Source organism: Asparagus officinalis, chromosome 2, assembly GCF_001876935.1.
Source record: "Asparagus officinalis chromosome 2, Aspof.V1, whole genome shotgun sequence".
In the NCBI taxonomy this organism is placed as follows: domain Eukaryota; kingdom Viridiplantae; phylum Streptophyta; class Magnoliopsida; order Asparagales; family Asparagaceae; genus Asparagus; species Asparagus officinalis.
In genome coordinates, this window is record NC_033795.1 from 72,275,063 (window position 1) to 72,297,733 (window position 22,671).

The 22,671-nt window shown below is 39.8% G+C and overlaps 1 protein-coding gene across 1 annotated transcript; it reads right to left on the minus strand.

The window, feature by feature from the left end:
- On the minus strand, nt 1,498–3,537 carry LOC109831589. Its single transcript, XM_020398936.1, has one exon. It carries the CDS (start codon nt 2,782–2,784, stop codon nt 1,834–1,836), a length of 951 nt encoding a protein of 316 aa, XP_020254525.1. The 5' UTR covers nt 2,785–3,537; the 3' UTR covers nt 1,498–1,833.

Below are 22,671 nucleotides of genomic sequence, written 5' to 3' on the forward strand. Positions count from 1 at the left end.
AACTTACTCTCTAAACAACGTGCTTTCTTTTTAATCAATTTAATGGGACCACTTTATCAAACCCAGCTATACATAATTTTCTGACCAGCCACACTCGCAGATTGCAGGCCTATCCTATCCTACAACGTTGGTTCCCTTTTCCTTCGTGAGTTGGATACAGGTCAACCACAAGTTGGCTAAAATTGGTGTTTGTATTTAAACAAAATTTGTTAGCAGATAAAATTTCAATGAACCGTAGATGACCCTAGATTTTCTATATTATAAACCCAAATTATAGCATATCTTGGATGAAATTCCGTAGGTTCTCCAGTCCATTAAAAATTCCTCAAGAATTCATTCTGAATGCAGAGAAAATATATGAATAATAATGAGAAACTACCACCTTGCAGGCCTAACCTAGTATCATTCAATGGTGTAATTTAATGTGCCAATGTCTAATGCTAGCTTTATTGGTACCAAATCTTGCCTGTTAATGTAATGACAAGGGCAAGAAGAATTAAGGCTAAATATTGGTTTTTCTTTACTTTTGCCCTTTCAGCTTCTGGCAGTACATGAACGATTATATAGTAGTACACGAACGATTATATAGCTGATGGATTGCATCTCATTATGCCATTATTCTTCATTGAACCTCTTATTATTGTCCTCATTCTTTAATATGCTGAGAATATAGTTGCTATTTTAATAGTTGCCAAGCTAGTTTAGCTAACTCAGTTATCTTTATTACCCCCAAAAATATGAAATGTAAAAACTGTCTATTTAAGCTAATTAGAAGAGGAGCAAATTAGAGAGAGATTTTGGGGTCTTATAGATGTTAAAGTATAAAATTATAACCCTCAATCCTTAGCAAAACTTCATAATTTTGAACTAGTGGTAGATGTTTTTGACATGGAATCATTAGGAATCCCAATTCACATACCACAAATTTAAAGCAAATTTAGAGTCAAAAGAGAATTACTGATGTTTTAAGTTCGAGTCCTGCCTCGTGGCAGGCAATGTAGTCATCGGCAACAAAGTAGGAATTTGATGATGTTTTTGGGGGCATTGCATAACCGAGCTCATTATCAACGAGAGACAAGTTTATTATTATTATTATTATTTTCTCTCATGATTACTCAATCGTACGGGACACAAGAGTTACCAATACAAGTTAATATTGTTCTCATGGTTAAGTGCTAAGAAAATTTAATGACTTTAGGTATGGAAGTATATATATCCTCGTTACGTCTGGCTTTCTGTAGTTATGACTGAAAAGAACTTAAGACCGGAAGCTAACACAATCTTTTTCTAACCACAGACATTTGTAGTGAGAGTATGAGACCAAGCCATCAACAACCACAATAGCGCCTAATGCATTTTGAATTATCATCTCTATCTGCTGTTAGCACTCATTTTCCTTTGGTCCTAAAAAGTAGCAACAGAAATCACTGAAGAAAAGAAGATAATTTCCGTGCAGAATCAAAAGAAGCGGAGATACTATAGAGGAATTCAAGAGAATGAAATCCAATAAAACCCTCAGCTTTATTTGCCAAAATTCAATCACATACATCATCTTTGCAAAAAAAAAATGATTGAAACAGTTGAAACATCTCCAGTCAAAATTCTTGCAGAATTTGCCCGTATCAACCATCTAAACACCAAAATTCAACGTCCTAAAAAAACAAATGTGTGATTTACCAAAACCAAAAGAAAACCATCACAAACCCTAAACCCAATCATTGCTGAAGGAACAAAGCTATAAACCAATTGAAGCTGTACATATCAAACAGTTGAATTAAGTCTTCCGCCAAATCTTTGCTCCCCATGTCATTCAATTTTGAGAAAAAGACCAATTTAAGCAACATATTCATTTTCAAGAACCGGTTGAGTTCGTGTGCCTGCAGCAACCGGTGCCTGACTTGCCCCAACACGAGCCATTTGCAATGACTCGCCCACCTCTGCCCTTCTCTCCATCTCGGTCACCTTCGTGTTCATAGTATACCTTCGTATCCAAACCAGAAGCAAACCCAAAAGAACCAAACCGATGAATCCACCAACTGCAGAGACCACAATCTTCCACACCCTTGACTTATGGGTCTTTTTACCACTAGGAGTTGGAACAGGACCAGGGCTTGGAGGAGGAGCTAACCCAGTGACATTCACGACTATGGAGAAGTGACCTTGCCTATATGTGGAACATATATCAGAAGATACCAAGTCTCTGAACTCTGGCAATCCATCCAAATCAAACCAAACACACTGAGCAGTTAGCCCACTAGGAACCGGTCTCACATCCGTGAATTTGACAGTAATAGGTGATTCTGAAGCTACAACATCAAGCTCATCCAAGTTGGTAGCCGTAAGATCCGAAGCTTTATAAGCAAGCAGACCGATGACCGGAGTGAGGTATGTGAAGCCAGGTAAAGGATAGTAGAAGGATGACCAATTTCCCAAGTTTTGATACACAAAGGCAAGCCTAGTTACATAAGGTTGAACGATAACTCCCATGGGCATTTGAAACTCCTTGTAACTCGCAACTCCTCTTGTTCTTAAACTCCCACTTCTCAGCCTAATAACGGCAAGCTTAATGCCTGTGAGGTTTGAAGGTACATTAGCATCATAGATTGTGCCAGTGTGGGGATGATTGAATGCTCGGTATGCATAGTCTTGAAGGAGTGAATCCAATTCTCTTGAGGAAGTGGTGGAAGGATTGCGAGATTGGGATTTACCTTGTTGACATGCAGAAATAATTGTGATCAAGGTGACAAGAATTAAGACATGATGGTTTCGCCAAATGTACTCCATTGATGGTCAGAAGAGATTTAGCGGGAAGTATAATCTCAATGGTAAGATCGCTTTGTTCACTTGTGAAATCAACAAAGGGATCTATTTAACTGTTGATACCAAAAGCTATATAGCATGCTTGGGGCTTTGGGGTTCTTCAGAGAAATTTTAAGTAATGGGGTTTCCACTTAAGTCACATTCAGCAAAAACTACCATACAAACACTGGAAAATGAGAGAGGAATCTGACATTTCTCGAAAAAATACCTGGAAATATTCTATAGCTATACCTCCCAAAAGACGTTGTGTTTTACTTCAATATTCAACAATGCCTCTGTTTCTCAACGAAAATCACGAGAAAAAGCTCAAAGAAGTAGTCCTTCAAATCCACCAGATTATCACCCTTCTCCAACAATTAAAGCGAAGAGAACCCACAAAAAGCTCAAACCTTTCAACTTATAAAACCTCTGGCAGCGCGATACAACCTTAACAGCTCCAACTCACCCATAAATAACAAGAAACATCGAAATCTTTTCCTAGAAAACCTTAATCGCGACGTAATCGCAGTAATGCTCGCGAATATAATCAAAATTGGAGCATTTAATATCGCAGATTTCGCGACGCATGGACAGTGAATTCGAACGAATGGAATTCCTCTCGCGATTAAAGGATAAGATTTCGGAATTTTAGGGATAGAGATTAAGTAGAAACCCTAATTTCTTTAGTTTCTTTCTTTATTTTTTGAGAATATATGGAAGAAAAAAGAGAAAGGAAAATTAAAAAAAAATCACGGGCGTTGAAGTACAAGGAATAAAAACACTGATAAACCCCACTGGCATTAGGGAATGACGATAATACCCCCTCTCTTTTGGTACATGTGGACGGCAATGTCACCGTCAACCTTTCACGCCGTTTACTTGTCTCTTGAGGGAATTTTGCTTTGAAGTCCTCTTTCCTCAACGCCCTGAGTCCTTGCAGAACCTTTTCTGATGCGAGGTTTCGCGAGTTTTGGAGAATGTTGGGGGCCTTTTTGCATGTTACTGTTCTACACTTGGCCCTGGCGTATTTCGTCGTCTTTGACCGGAAGACGTGAGGGCATTTTCTATATAAACTGTTGGGCAAAATAGCTAGATTGGTATATTTTGTAGACACCATGCGATAGAATGATATAAAATTTTTAACTTTTGTCAAATTGGTATATTATGTAGACTCCGGCGTTATATACTCCCTAAGTTTGGCCGAATTAATTTTTTTCTAGCCATTTTTCTTACGTGACAGATCACGTGACTCCGATGTGGACTCCAGCGTGGACTCAGACGTGACGGTATTAAGCGGGAAGGAATCGATGGGCTTCTGTAGAAAACTCCAGAAAAAATAATCCCTCTCATTCTCTGATTCCCTTCTCTTCCCCTAAACCCCATAGCTGTCAACTTCCCCAATTTTACAGACGATCGAAGTGAATAGCTTTCATCTCCATTATCGTCTTTGGCGTAGTGGAAAAGATGAGTGCAAATTTTATATCTTTGAAACTAATTAGGGTAGATTTGATGGGTTGAAATGCATGGTTGAAATTAGGGTTTTTTATTGTGATATTGTAGATGGGTGTCCAAATCTTGGTTAAAATCAGACATTGAGGCAATTTCCCACTTGGCTGGGTTGAAGATTATGTTGGTGGTAGATTTGATGTCATATTTATGGACAAAGGTGATCTGGATATAGAAATACTGATGGATGTGGTTAAAACAATTGGGTATAACAATATCAAATGCCTGTTCTACTGTGTTCCTGGTGTAGGAGTTGGAAATGGTATATTGAGGTCTCTAAACGATGAAAAATCCTTAATTGAAATGTTAGTGCATGCAGAAAGGGTAAAGGCAATTGAAATCTTTGTTGATCATGCCATTGATGAACCTGCAGAAGTTATTATGGAAGTCTGTGATGTGTTGTTGTTGGAAGGTTTGAGTCAACCAATTGATGAATCAATAACTCAACTAGTTGATTCTGTTTGCCTCATGTTTATGAGCCTACTCCGTAATCTTATTTTGATGATTATAAACAATTCCTAACAACGTGTGTCGAGTATTTGCATTTGTTTTGTTAGATAATCTACACAAATAACCATGTTAGAGGTTGGATGAAATCGAGCTTTTACAATCATATTTAATGGAGGTTGGCAGAATAGTAGAGTGAAGCAATGTGATTCAAGTTAAAGATTCAAGACCAAGCTTCATCCGCAGGTTTACCAAGAAGAGCTCAATGAAGATCTATCAAGCTTGGGTAAAATTAATTTAGGTGTTATATTATGTGTATTTAATACTTTAAGCTCAATCATATACACACATACAAGTTTTGGTTTCTTATATATATATATATATATATATATATATATATATATATATATATATATATATACACATTTTGGTTTTTGGTTTTCAAGTTTAAATATGAAACAATTGAATAAAATTGGAAAATACATTTTTGTTTCATGTTTGTATATGCACATATATGATTTTATCTTTAACAAGTTTAAATTTAATGAAATCATATTTGTTGTTTGAATTTTTGTATAATATTAAGTTATTTGTTTCTGGACTTAACAATCATGATATACATCTTTTATTAAGTCTATAAAATCATTTTGTAAAGTTTCAAAACATGGTTTAGTCAAAATGTCAAATTTCAAGTATGTTCATTTTCATGTTTTGGACTAGTTTTAAAAAATGATGAGATTTTACAAATGTGAAGTACAATTCCAAAAATACTTTTTGTAACATGTGTATTATCATGTTTATAAGCATTCCCCAAAGTTTTATATTTTTTAAAATTTATTTGCTATTTTTAAAAGCACCTCAAAAATCAGATTTACTATTTTAATCAGGTTGATAACTTGTTATCAGTCGACTGAAGAAATCGCTTGGAATTGTAAAAAGTTTTTGTTTTTTATTCGGTCGACTAATCAGTCGACTGATGTCATCAGTCGACTGACGAGATCTATCAGTCAACTGATGAGCTATAAGCTGCCTATAATGGTCAGCTCATCAGGCGATTGATGCTGTAACGGCTAGTTTTTCTAGCTTTCTATTTTTTTGTCTTTTTGCTAGGTTTTCTTGGTTTTTGGGCTTTGGTTTTCATCCTATATATACCCCTTTTCCATAAATATTTTGAGCTACCAAGAAGAAAAGTTTTAAACAAGTTTTAAAGTGTGTTTAAGTTTGTTTAGTATGTTTACAAGTTTCAAGTTTGTAAAGAAATTTTCACAAGAGCTAGAAGAGATCATCCTTTAGTGTTTGAGCTTCAATTCATCTCTCTCTCTCTCTCTCTCTCTCTCTCTCTCTCTCTCTCTCTCTCTCTTGTCATCATAGAGAAGTTTTTCTTAAACTCAATTCTAGCAATTTATATGTTTGATCTTAATTGCCATAAGCTAGATTTAAATTGAGTTTATATTTGTTTTATCTCTTATTACACACACCTACATTGAGCTTTTAGTATTTTCATACATAGTATAATTTGGGATTGTGGGTTTGTGACTTAGAGAGTGAGCCTACATTGTGTTCTGATCCATTGTAGAGAATAATTTATTTGTATTGAGAGCTTAATTGCGAGGATTCACTTTGAATTGCATAAATACACCCAGAGGAGTGTAGAGGTGAGAGACGTGGTCGGTCCTAAGATAAGTGGAGTCGGTGGTAAAGCCTAGAGGTAGGTCATAATTTCTGAACACTTGAGGGAGACACGTGAGAGGCCAACACTTGAGATAGTAATTTGTGTAGTTACATTGTGAGTGATTGTGAACGTTGATCAGTTAGCATTGAAAACCGATATTGTATGGTGTTGTTCGCGGGAAAAATTGTTTTCTTTACTGATTCCATTGATTCCTTTGTTAACAGTTTATCGGTTACAAAGATCCGGTCTTTTTATAAGATCCGGTTACAACAAAATCAAAGAAAAAAATAAGAAAACTACAATTCTTTCCTTATTTGTCGAACAAATCACGAGCTCCTGTTTTGCGGTCACTCGCTTTAGTGGGTTCTTTGCCAACGCCGGGGTTAATCCGTGGACCACCGCGCGATCTAGATCCGGTCGGATCTACACGATTTAACGGGTGTTATCTCACTAAGGAAATAACAGCCGGGGGGTACTATTTCATCAAGGAAATAATAGCCTTTAGTTCTCGGGATCAAAGGCCAAGCTTTGATCCGGAGTATTACTTCGTGTAGATCTTGTTAGACCCTAGAGGGGGGGTGATTAGGGTCTTATGCTAATCTAATCCGATTAAATGCCAATCAAAATTAATTAATACGTTATCCTAGCAAGTATGAAATACAACAAGATATGTAAGCTAGGATAAGTAATATGAACAAACGAATATATCCTTTCAATGAGATATTACAAGTATATGAGCAAGGATATATAAACTCAACTCACACAAGGGGTAAACAATTTAACTACAAATGTGATAGGGTAAAATGATCAACAAGCAATACACAATGACGATGTAAGATATGAACATGAAAACAAGTGCGCCAATGCAAACACAAACAAAGGATATGTTTACGAGGTTCGGTCCCCACGACCTACGTCCCCGCTCCTCACCTCGAGGAGATCTCCACTATCACAACCGGGTTTTCTACGTTCACCCGAATAACGTTTACACCTCACACTCGGTTTTCTAGCTAACCGAAAACTTTACAATCAACACTCTTGCAATCACACTCTACACCCACTAAGTGTTGGAACTAGACGTGTCTCCCTCAAGTGTTAGGAATTACAACCTCTCGTCACCTACCCCACTCCTCTTGGGACGATCCCCGACTCTCGCCACACACTTCTCTCTTGGTGTACAAGTGTATTACAAAGTGTATCCTCACAATTAAGGCTCAATACAAAGTGTTTGTTCTCTACAATGGATGAGAACGAATTGTAAGCTCACTCTCTAAGATACACAATCTCACAACCCAATTATACTATGAATGTAAATACAATAAGCTCAATAGGTTGTGTGTGAACAAAGAGATAATAAAATCAACTAAACTCAATATGAACACTAGCTTAATAAAAAGATAATCAAACAATATAAAATATGAAGCTAGATTGAGTTTAGAAAACTTCTCAATAGATCAAGAGTGGAAGGAGAAGAGTTGGATGCTCAAACACCAATAGATGATCTCCTCAAGCTCTTGTGGAAGTGATTCACAAAACCAAAACACTCAAATGCTTAAAAGCTTATAAACACACTTAAACCAAACATAAACCCTTGATTAAAACTTTCTTAAACTTGTTTTTAAAACTCTCTTGGATTAACTTTGAATTGGAAGGCAATGGGGTATTTATACCTCTCACGAACTCAGCCCAAAAACCCAAGCAGAAAGACAAAACAGCCCCCAGCAAACGGTCAAAAACTAGCCGTTGGAAGCTGAGAGACACGTCGAGCGTCACCGGGAAAATTCGTCGGGACCGATAAATTTCATCCGGTCGACCGGACCGGTCGACGAAACAGCTATCTGTCAGCCAGTGAACTTTTGACCTCAAGGTCGGATCGACCGGTACGGCGACCTGAAATCTGACACTTCTGAAGAAAACAGTTTTGCTGATTTTAAATGCTGTTTTAAAATATCAAATAAATTCCAAAAAAAATGTATAACTTTGGGAAAGGTTGTAACATGATAATAAACATGCTACAACTACTGGTTTCGAAACAAAAAAAAATCGAAAAAGGACTTCCCAAATGAAAAATATCATCATTTGCAAATATGTTCAAAAACATGAAAATAATGAAAATTGATATTTGATATTTTGACTTAAACCAACTTTTGAAACTTGTGAAATGTTTTTGTAGACATAGTAAATAGTAATCAACGATATTGAATCTATAAACTAAGAATACAATTTTCACAAAATTGCTATTCCTATGCAATTTTTCAAAAACATAATAGAAAATATGAATGAATTTCAATAAAATAAAAACTACATATGTATGATTATTAACTATATAATATGCGAACAAAACTTATATATTATATATTATAGTTATAATATATGACTTTTTATATATATACTATATATATATCATAATAATATACGAAGAACCAATAAATGTGTGTGTAAATATATATTGAGCTTAGAGTTATAACACACATAATATAAACCCGTAAACTAAATTACCCAAAAGCAATCTTGGATCTCAATAAGTCTTCAGGTAATCCTCTCGGATGAAGCTTTAACTTGATCTGAACTTTGAATAGCAAAGGCTTCACCCGACATGTCGCCAAACCTCCTTTGGATATGATTCGTATAAGCCAATTCCATCCATCCTCCAACAATTGGTTGTCTACAATGAGATAGATAACAAAAGCACTAGACAAACAACAATGTAGTTATAAAATTGTTTGTTAAAACATCATCAAAAAAGAAGACCAACAATCTTCCCCTTTTTGATGAAGACAAACAATTTACGAAAAAGAAGATATTGCTCCCCCTATCAAAAGGCCATATAGAATATATGCGATGAAGATCATGGCAAAACATATGTGAGCAAGCATACATGAATATGCTAAAAATTTACTCACATACATGAAGATAATGAGAACACATATAAATGTGTCAATATGAAAATAGTGTCTCATTAACACAAAAAATATAAAAACCATATAAAAGAATAGATTTATGAAATCAAAGGAAGAGGAACATGAGAATCATGAAAAAAGTTTTCAAGTGAAAACAAATCACTCAAATGAAATCATAAATCAAGATTTGAGTCAAAAACAATGTTTGATCAATAAAGAAAATTTTTCTTTACATAACTTGATCAAACCACTCATAGAATACATTATAAAGCACGAATAGATGATCCATTAGCACAAACACATAAAAATCATCATATAGGTGAATTATAATGAATTCAAAAGCAACAAATCAAAACAAAATATTTGACAAAAGAATTTCAAGAGAGGCAACAATATATCAAGCTCTTAAGCTTGTTCTAACCCATATAATCATTCTAGCATCCGGTAAACATGATTTGGGAATAAACACCCAATAAACCCGGAGGGTTATATAATTACAAACCTCTCATCAAAATCAAAACTAGGAATTATGAAAACAAAGGAATTTGACCAATAAAAGAAATTGTTTTCATAAAAGTTTAAAACACATTTTTCAACACCAAGAAAAAGAAAATAAAAATTCTAAAATTCTTGGTTTAAGAAAATTTGTTTTCATAACCAAAAGATCTTAAAACATAATTTTCAAAACCAAGACAAGGAAAAATAAAAATACTCAAATTCTTGGTTTAAAATTCAAAATTGTTTTGGTACCCAAGAACTCTTGGTACCAAAAGATTTAGGGACATGACCCCTATCATTCAAGCTCAAAGCCCTAGGGTTATGAACCCTCTTGGGCACATATGGTGCACGAACACGGTCAAAACAAAAATTGTGTAAATGACCTTTCCGATTGCAATTAGTGCAATGAAAGAGGCCCATTTGATTTTGTTGACCATAAACATGTGCACGAGAAACATTAGAAACATTTGCAAACATGGATGATCTTTTAAAATTATTTTGCAAATGTGAAACTCTCTTTAAATCAAAACAAAATTTGGCCAAATGACCAAATCGACCACAATGATCACATTTAAACACATGAGCATGCTTATGATGAACATGATGAGTATGTGCATGTGTATGTGAAAAATGTGATGATGGAGCTTGATGAGATGCACAAGAAGGATTAATATGAGCCTTAGAGGGTTTTTGTGCATCATAGCAAAATCTAGCAAGATGGTTACGACCGCAATTTGTGCATTTGTAGACTTTACTATACACGTGTGCATGATGAATAGGATGTTTAGATGTTTTAGCATGAGATTTAGCACACATGTCCATAACCTTGTTATTATTGACAATGCATGATTTAAGAGTTGAATCTAAAGATGATATTCTATTTTTAATATTATTCAACTCATCATTAGGTACATATGCATTAGCATTAGAAGTAGAACATATATGATCATTTGTAAAAGAATTAAACTCATTTCTAATGTTCTTTACTTCTAATATGGCATTGTTCTTAGCATGAGATAAGCTAGAAAAGGATGAGGTCAATTTTTTATTTTCCAAATTTAATGAGTCATTGTTTTCTTTAAGCATAGTATTTTCTTTTGCAATGACATTAAATTTGGACACTAGCAACTCATGATCGGATTTTAATTCTACATGCTTGCTTTTAAGATCAATAAAGTTATTTTGTAATTTTGTATAGGCATGAGATAATCTTTCATATGCACAAGCGAGTTCATCAATAGATAAATCATTATCGGAATCGGAATCGCTTACTACACAAGAGTTATCCTCTTGTGGCCGTGTGCATGATGCTCCACATGAACTTGAAGAAGAATCCTCCAAAGCTTGTCGGATTGCCTCCAAGTCCCCTTGATGTGCTTTAATAAATTCCCAAAGTTTGTAAGCACTATCAAAATGAACAAATTTGTTAGAAAAGGATGAGTCGAAAGCATTAAGCAAATATTCTAACAAAAGCTTGTTCATTGAAAACATTTTCTTATCATGATTGCTCCACTTGGATATCTCCAAAGTGGGCACAATATAAGCACAATCAATAACTTCCCATAAGTCGATATTTCTAGAATCAACAAATAGTTTAGATTGCTCCACTTGGATATCTCCAAAGTGGGCACAATATAAGCACAATCAATAACTTCCCATAAGTCGATATTTCTAGATTCAACAAATAGTTTAAATCTAGAAGCCCATTGTGCATAGGGGAAATTAATCGTAGAATTTGGCTCTGCATTTGAGTCTGCAAACGTAGCAGTGAGATCTGCGTTTTGAGCCTGGAACGCGGCCACGAGCTCTGTGTTTTCGATCTGGGACGTAGAGGTAAGCTCTGTGTCTTGATTTTGTTAGACCCTAGAGGGGGGGTGATTAGGGTCTTATGCTAATCTAATCCGATTAAATGCCAATTAAAATTAATTAATACGTTATCCTAGCAAGTATGAAATACAACAAGATATGTAAGCTAGGATAAGCAATATGAACAAACGAATATATCCTTTCAATGAGATATTACAAGTATATGAGCAAGGATATATAAACTCAACTCACACAAGGGGTAAACAATTTAACTACAAATGTGATAGGGTAAAATGATCAACAAGCAATACACAATGACGATGTAAGATATGAACATGAAAACAAGTGCGCCAATGCAAACACAAACAAAGGATATGTTTACGAGGTTCGGTCCCCACGACCTACGTCCCCGCTCCTCACCTCGAGGAGATCTCCACTATCACAACCGGGTTTTCTACGTTCACCCGAACAACGTTTACACCTCACAATACAATCACTATGCAATCACACCTCACACACTAAGTGTTGGTCCTAGCCCGTGTCCTCCTCCTCAAGTGCTCGGTTACAACCTCTCCCTAGGCACGTCAACCGACGCCACTCCTCTTGGATTCGACCCCGTCTCTCACCACACACTTCTCTCGGTGTACAAGTGTATTACAAGTGAATCCTCACAATTAGGCTCAATACAAAGTATTTGTTCTCTACAATGAATGAGAACAAATTATAAGCTCACTCTCTAAGTTACACAATCCCACAACCCAATTATACTATGAATGTAAATACAATAAGCTCAATAGGTTGTGTGTGAACAAAGAGATAATAAAATCAACTAAACTCAATATGAACACTAGCTTAATAAAAAGATAATCAAACAATATAAAATATGAAGCTAGATTGAGTTTAGAAAACTTCTCAATAGATCAAGAGTGGAAGGAGAAGAGTTGGATGCTCAAACACCAATAGATGATCTCCTCAAGCTCTTGTGGAAGTGATTCACAAAACCAAAACACTCAAATGCTTAAAAGCTTATAAACACACTTAAACCAAACATAAACCCTTGATTAAAACTCTCTTAAACTTGTTTTTAAACTCTCTTGGCTCACTTGAAAAGACATCAGCAATGGGGTATATATACCCACTAGAAATCTCAGCAAAAACCCCCAAAACAAAATGACCAAAAACCCCAGCAAACAGCTCAGAGAAAGAGCCGTTAAAAAGCAACGGCTATATTGTCGGTCGACCGAAAATTCCGTCGGTCGACCGATGAGAGCAAAAACACGAAGAAAACTTTCTGGACCATCGTCGGTCGACCGGAAATTCTGTCGGTCGACCGATTTGAGCTCTCGGTCGACCGGACCGGTCGACCGATGACTCTCTGGAAAAATACTGACGAATGGTCAATTGACCGGTCGACCGTACCGGTCGACCGAAAACTAACATTCCAGAAAAATCGGTTTTAGAGCTGATTTTAAAACCCTGTTTAAAAATATCAAATAAATTCAGAAAAATGTAAAACTTTGGGGAATGATTGTAGACATGATAATAAACATGCTACAACGACTGGTTTCGAAAAAGGACTTCCCAAATGAAAAATATCATCATTTTACAAAATAGTCCAAAACATGAAAACCTGAAAATTGATATTTTGATATTTTGACTTAAACAACATTTTGAAACCTTATGAAATGATTGTATAGACTTGATAAAAGATATAACATGTTGTTATGAAGTCTATAACCTAGAAATACAATATTTTCATAAAATTGCATATTCTATGCAAATATATTCAAAACACTAAATATGATTTCATTAAATATAAGCTTGTTAAAGGGGAAATCATATATAGGCATATAAACATGAAACAAAATAGTATTTTCCAATTCTATTCATTTGTTTCATAGTAAAACTTGAAAACTATCAAACCAAAACATATATGTATATATATAACTATATATATACAAAAACCAAAACGTGTATGTGTGTATATGATTGAGCTTAAAGTACTAACACACATAATATAAATTCCTAAACTAAATTACCCAAGCAATGATCTTGATCTTCAATAAGCTTGACTTGGTAATCTCGCGGATGAAGCTTGAACTTGGATCTTGAACTTTGAATAGCAAGGCTTCACCGACATTCCGCCAACCTCCTTTGGATATGATCGTTGAAGCTCTATTCCATCCATCCTCCAACAACGTTGTTTGTCTACAAAACATAGGAATGCACAAACACTAGACAAACAACATTAGTAATAAATTGTTTGTTAAACATCATCAAAACAAGAAGGCCAACAGATCTCAGATCTGAATTTTCTCTCGTCTCGAACTCCCTGCTAGTAGGCATACTAATAATTGCTTATAGGTCCCTTACACAGCTCGGCACATAACCGAACAAACTCAACCGAGGCGACGGATCGATGAATCGCACCGCAAGCAACAGAATGCATACCATTCCGCGTGCGGAATCAAGCCAACGGTCGGGCAGTCAGCAGAGTCATCCAACAAGAGCGACTCGGATGAATTCACGACCGAATCAAGATCGGTTTCGGAACTCCGAATCAAAAGTAGGAGTTACTAGCCAAATCAGGATATCCGAGTAACTGCCAAAATCAGGTCAACGAAGTCAAAGTCTGAATCAAACCAAATCACGGACGTAACCCGGAAAAATGGATACAGGCAGCAAAACGACAGAGAACCAAACACCCTACCGGAGGGGCTCGACCGAAAACGAGCCAACTCAAGGTGCTTCGGCCAAGCCGAGCCACCCTAGGTGGGCTTTCGGTGGCCACGACACCCCAGGGTGGCTCGGCATGAGCGAGCCACCTTGAGGTGGCTGGCCCAGAGCCGAGCCACCTCAGGTGGCCGGCTGCACTGTGCCCAACGGCAACAGTGAGGTAGCCTATAAATAGGCCCTTTTGCTTCATTTTCAAAGGATTGACTTTGAGAGCCGAAACTCTGCCGATTAAAGATCGTAGCCTAGAAGTATTTGAAGACTTGATAGACTGACATCCCAGATCTGATTCCTCGGCGAGCCATCCCACGTTCACGAAAGGCAGGAGTTCAAGTAGAGGGGGAGAACAGAATCTGATCTACACGAGATCACACTCCGGATCTAGCTTGGTCTAGATCCCGAGATCTCGAGCGTATTATTTCCTTAGTGAAACTAATCCTCCCGGGCTATTATCTCCCTTCCGTGAATAATATCCGTTCAAATCCAGTGTAAAGATCCGACTGCATTCATAGATTGCCGCGGTGGCCCACGGATTACCCCGGCATTGGCAAAAGAACCCACGAAAGCGAGCGACGCAAACAGGAGCTCGCGATCTGTTCACAAGGAGAACTTGTAATTTTTTTTTATTTTTCTTTGATTTCGTTGTAATCCGGATCTAAAAAAGACCCGGATCTTTAAACCACAAAAAGTTTGTTATTTTTGAGATCGACAATGAAATCAATATAGAAAACTGATTTTCCCGCAAACAATTGGCGACCCACAGTGGAGCGCGATCTCGCTGCTGAGACGTGACGTCGCAGCCGCGATACTCATCCCGGTCATGAGGAAGGAGGTCTGAGTATGAGTTCGACCAGCCAAGTTTCGAGGAGTTACTGTCTCGTCCGGATCTACTCCCGCAAAGTCCAAGAATTCTCCTCCAGGAGAAAAGTTCGTTGTTCGAAGAAGCCGGAAAGCCAACAAGCTCTCACCAGTGACGCGAAGTTGCGCAGGTAAGTTTCCACCTGCCTCCACCAGCGTCCGAACCTTAACTCCGCCCGACGGCTCCACCATTGAGGGTTTGTGACTCTCTCAAAGAGAGCCCCGCCAGAGGCGACGTCAACGCCCTTGCGCGAAGACTCGCTAAGGCGTGGAGGTCTACAGACGATTCCGCACAATGCGGATCCGAAGACAGAAGAGCAAACAGCCTCAGCCACCAATGAAACGGGACTCCTCCAAGCCGCCAAAGATGATGAGTCCCGTAAACGGAACCGTTCGACACTTGAGGAGCGTATTTCCGCAGCGCCGCGCGAATGTCAGCGCAGGCCACGACCACAAGTCCAGGAAGCCCGTAGAAGACTGCAAAAGGAGGGACAAGAAGCCACCCACCTAACCGCCAAGTCTGAAGCGAAGTCGGTGAGTGGCGGACCAGCCAAAAAGCAACCACGTAGCCTTTCTAAGCAATGTCAAAATCCGCGAATCAACCAAAGTCGCCGTTAATTTCCTATGGCTACCCCGGAGAATCATGCAAATCATCCCCGAAGGAGGAAGGCCAGTTTTGGAGCGCCTCGGTCCAGTTTCCCGGACGAAGAGGCACAAAGTTCCAGTTCAAGCCGTTTAGGCCCAATAAAGAAGCCCAGAACGACTCAAACACGTGAGGCGGTCGCCGTCCAACTCCAGTATTGACAAAGAGCTCAAGGCAACTACGCGCACACAAACATTGCGCATTGAAGGTCCAGGAGCCCGCCGAGAACATTCACGCCCAAAAAGCATGTTCGAGCGTGTAATTGGAAAGCCAAAGAAGACGATCCAACCTCGAGATGGAAACATTATCATCTGAATAGTGATAGTGTTATACTGAAAGCTCGTCCCACACGATAGTACTCCGATGTCAAAATGACGAGTGGTACTATGTGAATGGGGTACGAATAGAACCAGAAGGAGGAGTCCCGAGAACAGAATTCAATCTGTTCCAAAACTCATTCGGCGTATTGTCTGATGCACTGCATCAAGGTGGGTCCCCGAAAGAGGCTCTAGTTTTTTGAAAAGACTCAGTGCGGAGACGCCAAAATACCCAGGCCTAGGCCGTTTTCAACGCAAGAAAGAAGGACTATTGAAGAGAGATTTTCCGAGGTCACACCAACGATGACCAGCCAAGGGACAGTCAGGCACGGTGATTTCGAGTCGATTCTGAAAGCCTCCCGGCCTATAGAACCCATCTGCAGTCCTGGAACCCATCGAGCGGCAACCTTGGTAGGGTCGAAACAAAACACCTCCAGAGATGAAGATCGATGCCCGCTCCGCGTTGCATCAGATAATACGGTGTCCAGCGAGGGAACAACCCCAGCGAGGCAACTTAATGATAAGTGCGGAACAAATTGCCAAGATGCTTGAAGACCCTTAGCCAAGCAGTACAGGAAACCCCTTCAGGTTCGAAATGCAGATGGCCATGCAAAACATGAAAGAAATGCATGACCAGCAAATCAGGCATTGACGAACCACAAGGCGGGAGCGCGAAGTCTCGGTAGACAGCGTGGAAGGGTGGGGAGAGAGGAGGATATGAGCAAGAATGGTAGAGCTCGTAATTACCGGAATGAAGGGTCGCTCGGGCGTGCGAATGCGGGAGGTGGTAGCAGCGGAGAGATGGGGCCGAGTGAGGGAGTACACGAGATGAAAAGTCTGAGGAATTGGGTAAAAAATTTTTTTTCTTTTCTGTTATAAAAAATCAACTACATTGATTTCCGCTCAAGATACGAAAGAAAAACAGCATTCCTTTGCCCATTACCCAAGAGAATGGAATCGATCCCATATCCTGCGAAGTTCCAATCTAAGTTAACTCACGCCGTTTAATAGGATGGGTTCACACTCAGCCATTTGATTTTGTTCGCTGGAAAATTCGTGTCTTTCTTTGTTATTGATTCCATTGTCATCTTGAGTTACAACTTTTTGAGTTACAAAAGATCCGGTCTTTTTATAAGATCCGGTTACAACGAAAATCAAATAAAAATAAACAAAGATTACAACTTTTCTCCTTTTGTGTCGAACGAATCGCGAGCTCCTGTTTTGCGGTCGCTCGCTTGGTGGGTTCTTTGCCTGCGCCGGGGTTGTTTGCCGTGGACCACCGCGAGATCTAGATCCGGTCGGATCTACGCAGTACGACGGGTATTATTTCACCAAGGAAATAATAGCCGGGGAGGATTGTTTCACCAAGGAAACAATCGCGAAATCGACAAGGAAACAATCGTCCAAGTCTCGGGATCTAAGACCAAGCTTAGATCCGGAGTATGCCTGCGTAGATCTGAGATCTGATCCTCTCGAACACCTGCCTTATTTGACGTTGATGATCGCCGAGCACCAGATCTGAAGGAGTGAGTCCCCGAAGTCCCAGTCCTCGAAGTCCTAAAGCTTGAATCTTTTTTAGATCTGACTCTTCAATCCAGCAGGGCTTCGCCTCCAAAAAATCCAACCTTTCAAAAATGAGCCTACAGCCCTCTATTTATAGGCATTGAAAGCGGATCTGGGCCCAGATCTGGGCCCAGATCCGAGCTGGCTTGGCCAGGCCGAGACACTTGTGAGTGTCTCGGGTATTTTGAACATAACTTTCTCGTATGATCTCCAAATGACCTGATCCAAGATGCATTGGAAATCTGACAAAGATATCTACAACTTTCATATTTTGAGTTTCTTCATATTCTAACGGGATCATGGTCAAAACAGCTCCACAAGTTCCGAAACACCTTTGGGTGTCTCGGCCAGGTCCGAGACACCTCTGGGTGTCTCGGCGCTATTTTAGGCATAACTTCCTCATAAGACCTCCAAATGACCTGATTCCAGATGGGTTGGAAAGTTGATAAAAATATCTACAACTTTCCTGTTTTGAGTTTCTTCAGATTCAAACAGGATCATGGTCAAAACAGCTCCACAATTTCTGAGACACCTTTGGGTAACTCGGCCAGGTCCGAGACACCTCTGGGTGTCTCGGCGCTATTTTAGACATAACTTCCTCATATAACCTCCAAATGACCTGATTCTAGATGGGTTGAAAAGTTGAAAAAAATATCTACAACTTTTCTATTTTTAGTTTCTTCAGATTCAAATGGTATCATGGTTAAAACAACTCCACAAGTTCCGAGACACCTTTGGGTGTCTCGGCCAGGTCCGAGACACCTCTGGGTGTCTCGGCGCTATTTTAGACATAACTTCCTCATATAACCTCCAAATGACCTGATTCTAGATGGGTTGAAAAGTTGAAAAAAATATCTACAACTTTTCTATTTTTAGTTTCTTCAGATTCAAATGGGATCATGGTTAAAACAACTCCACAAGTTCTGAGACACCTTTGGGTGTCTCGGCCAGGTCCGAGACACCTCTGGGTGTCTCGGTGCTATTTTAGGCATAACTTCCTCATATGACCTCCAAATAACTTGATTCCAGATGGGTTGGAAAGTTGACAAAAATATCTACAACTGTCCTGTTTTGAGTTTCTTCAGATTCAAACGGGATCATGGTCAAAACAGCTCCACAATTTCCGAGACACCTTTGGGTGTCTCGGCTCGGGCTGAGATATTTTGTTTTGCACACTTGTCCATTTTCGCCATAACTTTTTCATCCGAACTCGGATTTAAGCGATTCAAAGTGCGTTGGAAAGACGATGAGGATTTCTATAAGCTCCAATGATTATATTATTCTGAGTTCGAGTCCGAAACTGATCTTGATTCGATCGTGATTCGTCCGAGTCCGCTCTCGGTTGGATGACTCGTTGATTCCTCAACTCATTAGCTTGATTCTGCACGCGGGTGGATTCATTCCGTTGTTCGCGTGCGATTTGTCGATCTCGTCGCCTCGTTGGTTCGTCGGTTTGTGCCGAGCTATGCTAGGGGACCTATAAGCAATTTTATATGCCTACAGATACCCCCTCCAAAGTATTTCAGCCTCGTTCTTTTATAGAAGAGTCTGGAATACTTTGGATATGATTGTCCCATCCTTCGATTGGTTACGACTGGATATTTGGAGTGGCTTCCATTCTTGATTCCATCAGTCCTCCAGGCTGTTCGGTGCTTTGTCGAATGTCTGTAAAGGTTCCGGTGCTGCATTTATTGTCTGACCGTCTGTTAGAATTTTAAACTTGAAGTCGATTCCTAATTTTCTAATCTTTAGCTGACCATCGATTGTTGGCGTTGAGTTTTTATTTGCGACGCGTTGTCCGGCGTAGTGTTGTTGAGTTATCCTTAAGAATATTTAGAAAAAATATTCTCCAGGAACTTCTCAACCAAAAATAGGGAACAGTTTATACTCATATACCTTATTGGAGTATTAAGAAGCAGTTTATACTCGTATAATTTTCGGAGTATTAAGAAGCAGTTTATACTCGTATACTTTTCGGAGTATCGATTCTTTCATTGCAACGCATTGATCGGCGTTGACCTAGGGTTACGCGTTGACCGACGTTAACCCTAGGGTTTCGAATGTCGTACGGTGACTTTTTGATCGCAGCGCATTGACTGGCGTTGACCTAGGGTTACGCATTGTCCGGCGTTGACCCTAGGGTTTCGAATGTCGTTGGATGCTCAAGTCACGAGACCAACTAATGAAGCTAATGCGTCAGTGACTCTCGTATTTATAGGATTTTTGGCAAACCCTCAGCCATCAACGGGTTTGATGAGCCTTTACCGACCACTGTTTGAGTCGGGCTAGCATGCGGATTGTCTAAACTCGTTCCGCATGTAACGTTGTGCTAAGAGAATGAATTCTCTGAGACTTTGTGCTATGATGTCGAATACATAGACTTCACCATTGTTACAGGAATAGGCTACCCGGCGACACGTGTTAGGTGTTGATTTTAGGATTTTTGGCTAACCCCCAGCCTTAAACGGGTTTGATAAGCCTTTACCGACTACCGTTTGAGTCGGGCTAGCATGCGAATTGTATAAATCCGTTCTGTATGTAACGTTGTGCTAAGAGGGTTAACGCTCTTAGTGCTACGATATTGAATACGTAGACTTCGTCATTGTTACGGGAATAGGCTACCCGGCAACGTGTATTAGACGTTGACTTATCCCTACTTAGGCTTCGGGATAAAATACCCCAGACTGGTATTCTGGTGTCTTTTTCAATCGGTAAAAGACTAAACCGGCGACGCGTGTTAGGCGTCGGCATATCCTTTCTTAGGATTCAGGATGAAATTCCCCATGCGTGTAAGGCATGGATTTCGGTGTTATTAATAACAACCTGCCACAATGTTGAATATGTGAGCGGGTGTTCTTTTTAACGGTTAAGAACTAACCGGTAACGCGGGTTAAGCGCAGACTTATCCTTGCTTAGGTTTCAGGATAAAATACCCCAGAATCGAACTCTGATGTCTTTTTCTACGGAAAAAGACTAAACCGGCAGCGCGTGTTAGGCGCAGACTTATCCCTGCTTAGGATTCGGGATAAACTTCCTAGAATCGGAATTCTATTGTCTTCTTCAATCGGTGAAAGACTAAACCAACAATGCGTGTTAGGCGTTGACTTATCCCTACTTAGGATTCGGGATAAAATTCCCTGTACCTGTGAGGCACAGATTTTGGGAGTTGAAAAAGGTGGTGTCTTCTCTTGGGGCAAAGACGAACCCGAAATGGGAGAGGAAGAATTTTATATTCTATCTCCCGACAATGAAGAAGAAGAATTTTATATTCTATCTTCAACTGGAAAGGAGACTCGAGGTGGGATCTCCACCCCCAGAATCCGGAAAGGTGAAACCAAGAGTGGGATCTCCACTCCAAGAATCGAAAAGATTCAGATAACCCTAACTGTCGGAAGGTTTGATTACCGAACTAAAGATGAATTTCTCGTTTATCGAGAGTGAATTATGGTTTTGACCCTAACTGTAGGAAGGTTTGGCCAAACAGGAGTTTGAGGTGACCCTAACTGTAGGAAGGTTTGATCACTCGATTTGAAAGTGGACCTCTCGTTCATTGGAGGAATCGAGAGGGGATTTTGACTGTGGTCCTAACTGTAAGAAGGTTTGACCAAGTGGGTGTTTTGAGACAATCCTAACTGTAGGAAGGTTTGATCGCTCAATTTGTGGACCTCTCGTTCATTGGGGGAATCGAGAGGGGATTTTGACTGTGGTCCTAACTGTAAGAAGGTTTGACCAAGTGGGTGTTTTGAGACAATCCTAACTGTAGGAAGGTTTGATCGCTCAATTTGTGGACCTCTCGTTCATTGGGGGAATCGAGAGGGGATTTTGACTGTGGTCCTAACTGTAAGAAGGTTTGACCAAGTGGGTGTTTTGAGACAATCCTAACTGTAGGTTCGGCTTGTTCACCGCGCACCTTCAAGTCTTTCCAAGTGTCAGACGGTGCTGTTCCCATTGCTTCCAACACATCCAGTGCAAGGTTGTTGTGGCAAGTCTGGAGGATAAACTCCTCAGTGATCGGGTCCCGACAGTTCATCGTCTTATTCCGGAACCTCTTGACGAAGGTGTCGACTAACTCCCCGTCTTTCTGCTTCTCATCGAGTAATGATCTGATAGATATCTCGGTGTCATCGTCGAAGAAATTAGCGAGAAATTTTGTCTCCATGTCGTCCCAGCTATTTACGCTTCCTGGCTTGAGGCGGCGATACCAATCGAAGGCGGCTCCGCGAAGAGTGCCAACGAATGACCGCACCATCAGAGGCTCATTTAAATCAAATGCTGAGTGGGGGAACCCTTCCCATCGAACGGCGTGAAGTTAATCAGACTGAACTTCGCCGGCTAGGGAATTGATTCCCATTCTCGTGGGTATGGACAAGGAATGCCCGTCTTCTTCACCTCTTGAGCAGAAATCAACGTATTGATTTTGCTCTTGAGGTTTTTGATCTTCAAGTTTTCATTTGTATCTTCATTGGCATCCTCGTTACCACCCCCTTCATTGATAGGAGGGTTATTGGCGTTATGAGTTTCATTTGCACCTGTGTCCTCATCTTCCAGATTGTTCTGGTTACGACGACTTGGTTCACCTTGTTGGTTCCTCAATGCCTGGATTTGTTGCTCATGCATCTCTCTCATAGTCTGCATGGCCATCTGCATCTCGAACCTGAAGCTTTCCTGTTGTTTGGCCATGGCATCTTCGAGCATCTTGGCCACTTGTTCCGCGCTTATCATCAGTGACTCGCGGGGTTTTCCCTCACTGGACACTGTATTATCTGATGCGACCGCGGAGCAGGTATCCGACTCTTCACATTCTGAAGGTACTCTTGTCCGAACCCTACCATAAGGTCCTCGTGCGATGGCTCCAGACTACAGACGGGTTAGACGCCGGGATGCTTTCAGAATCGACTCGAGATTATCCCGTGACGAGGTCTCTTTGCT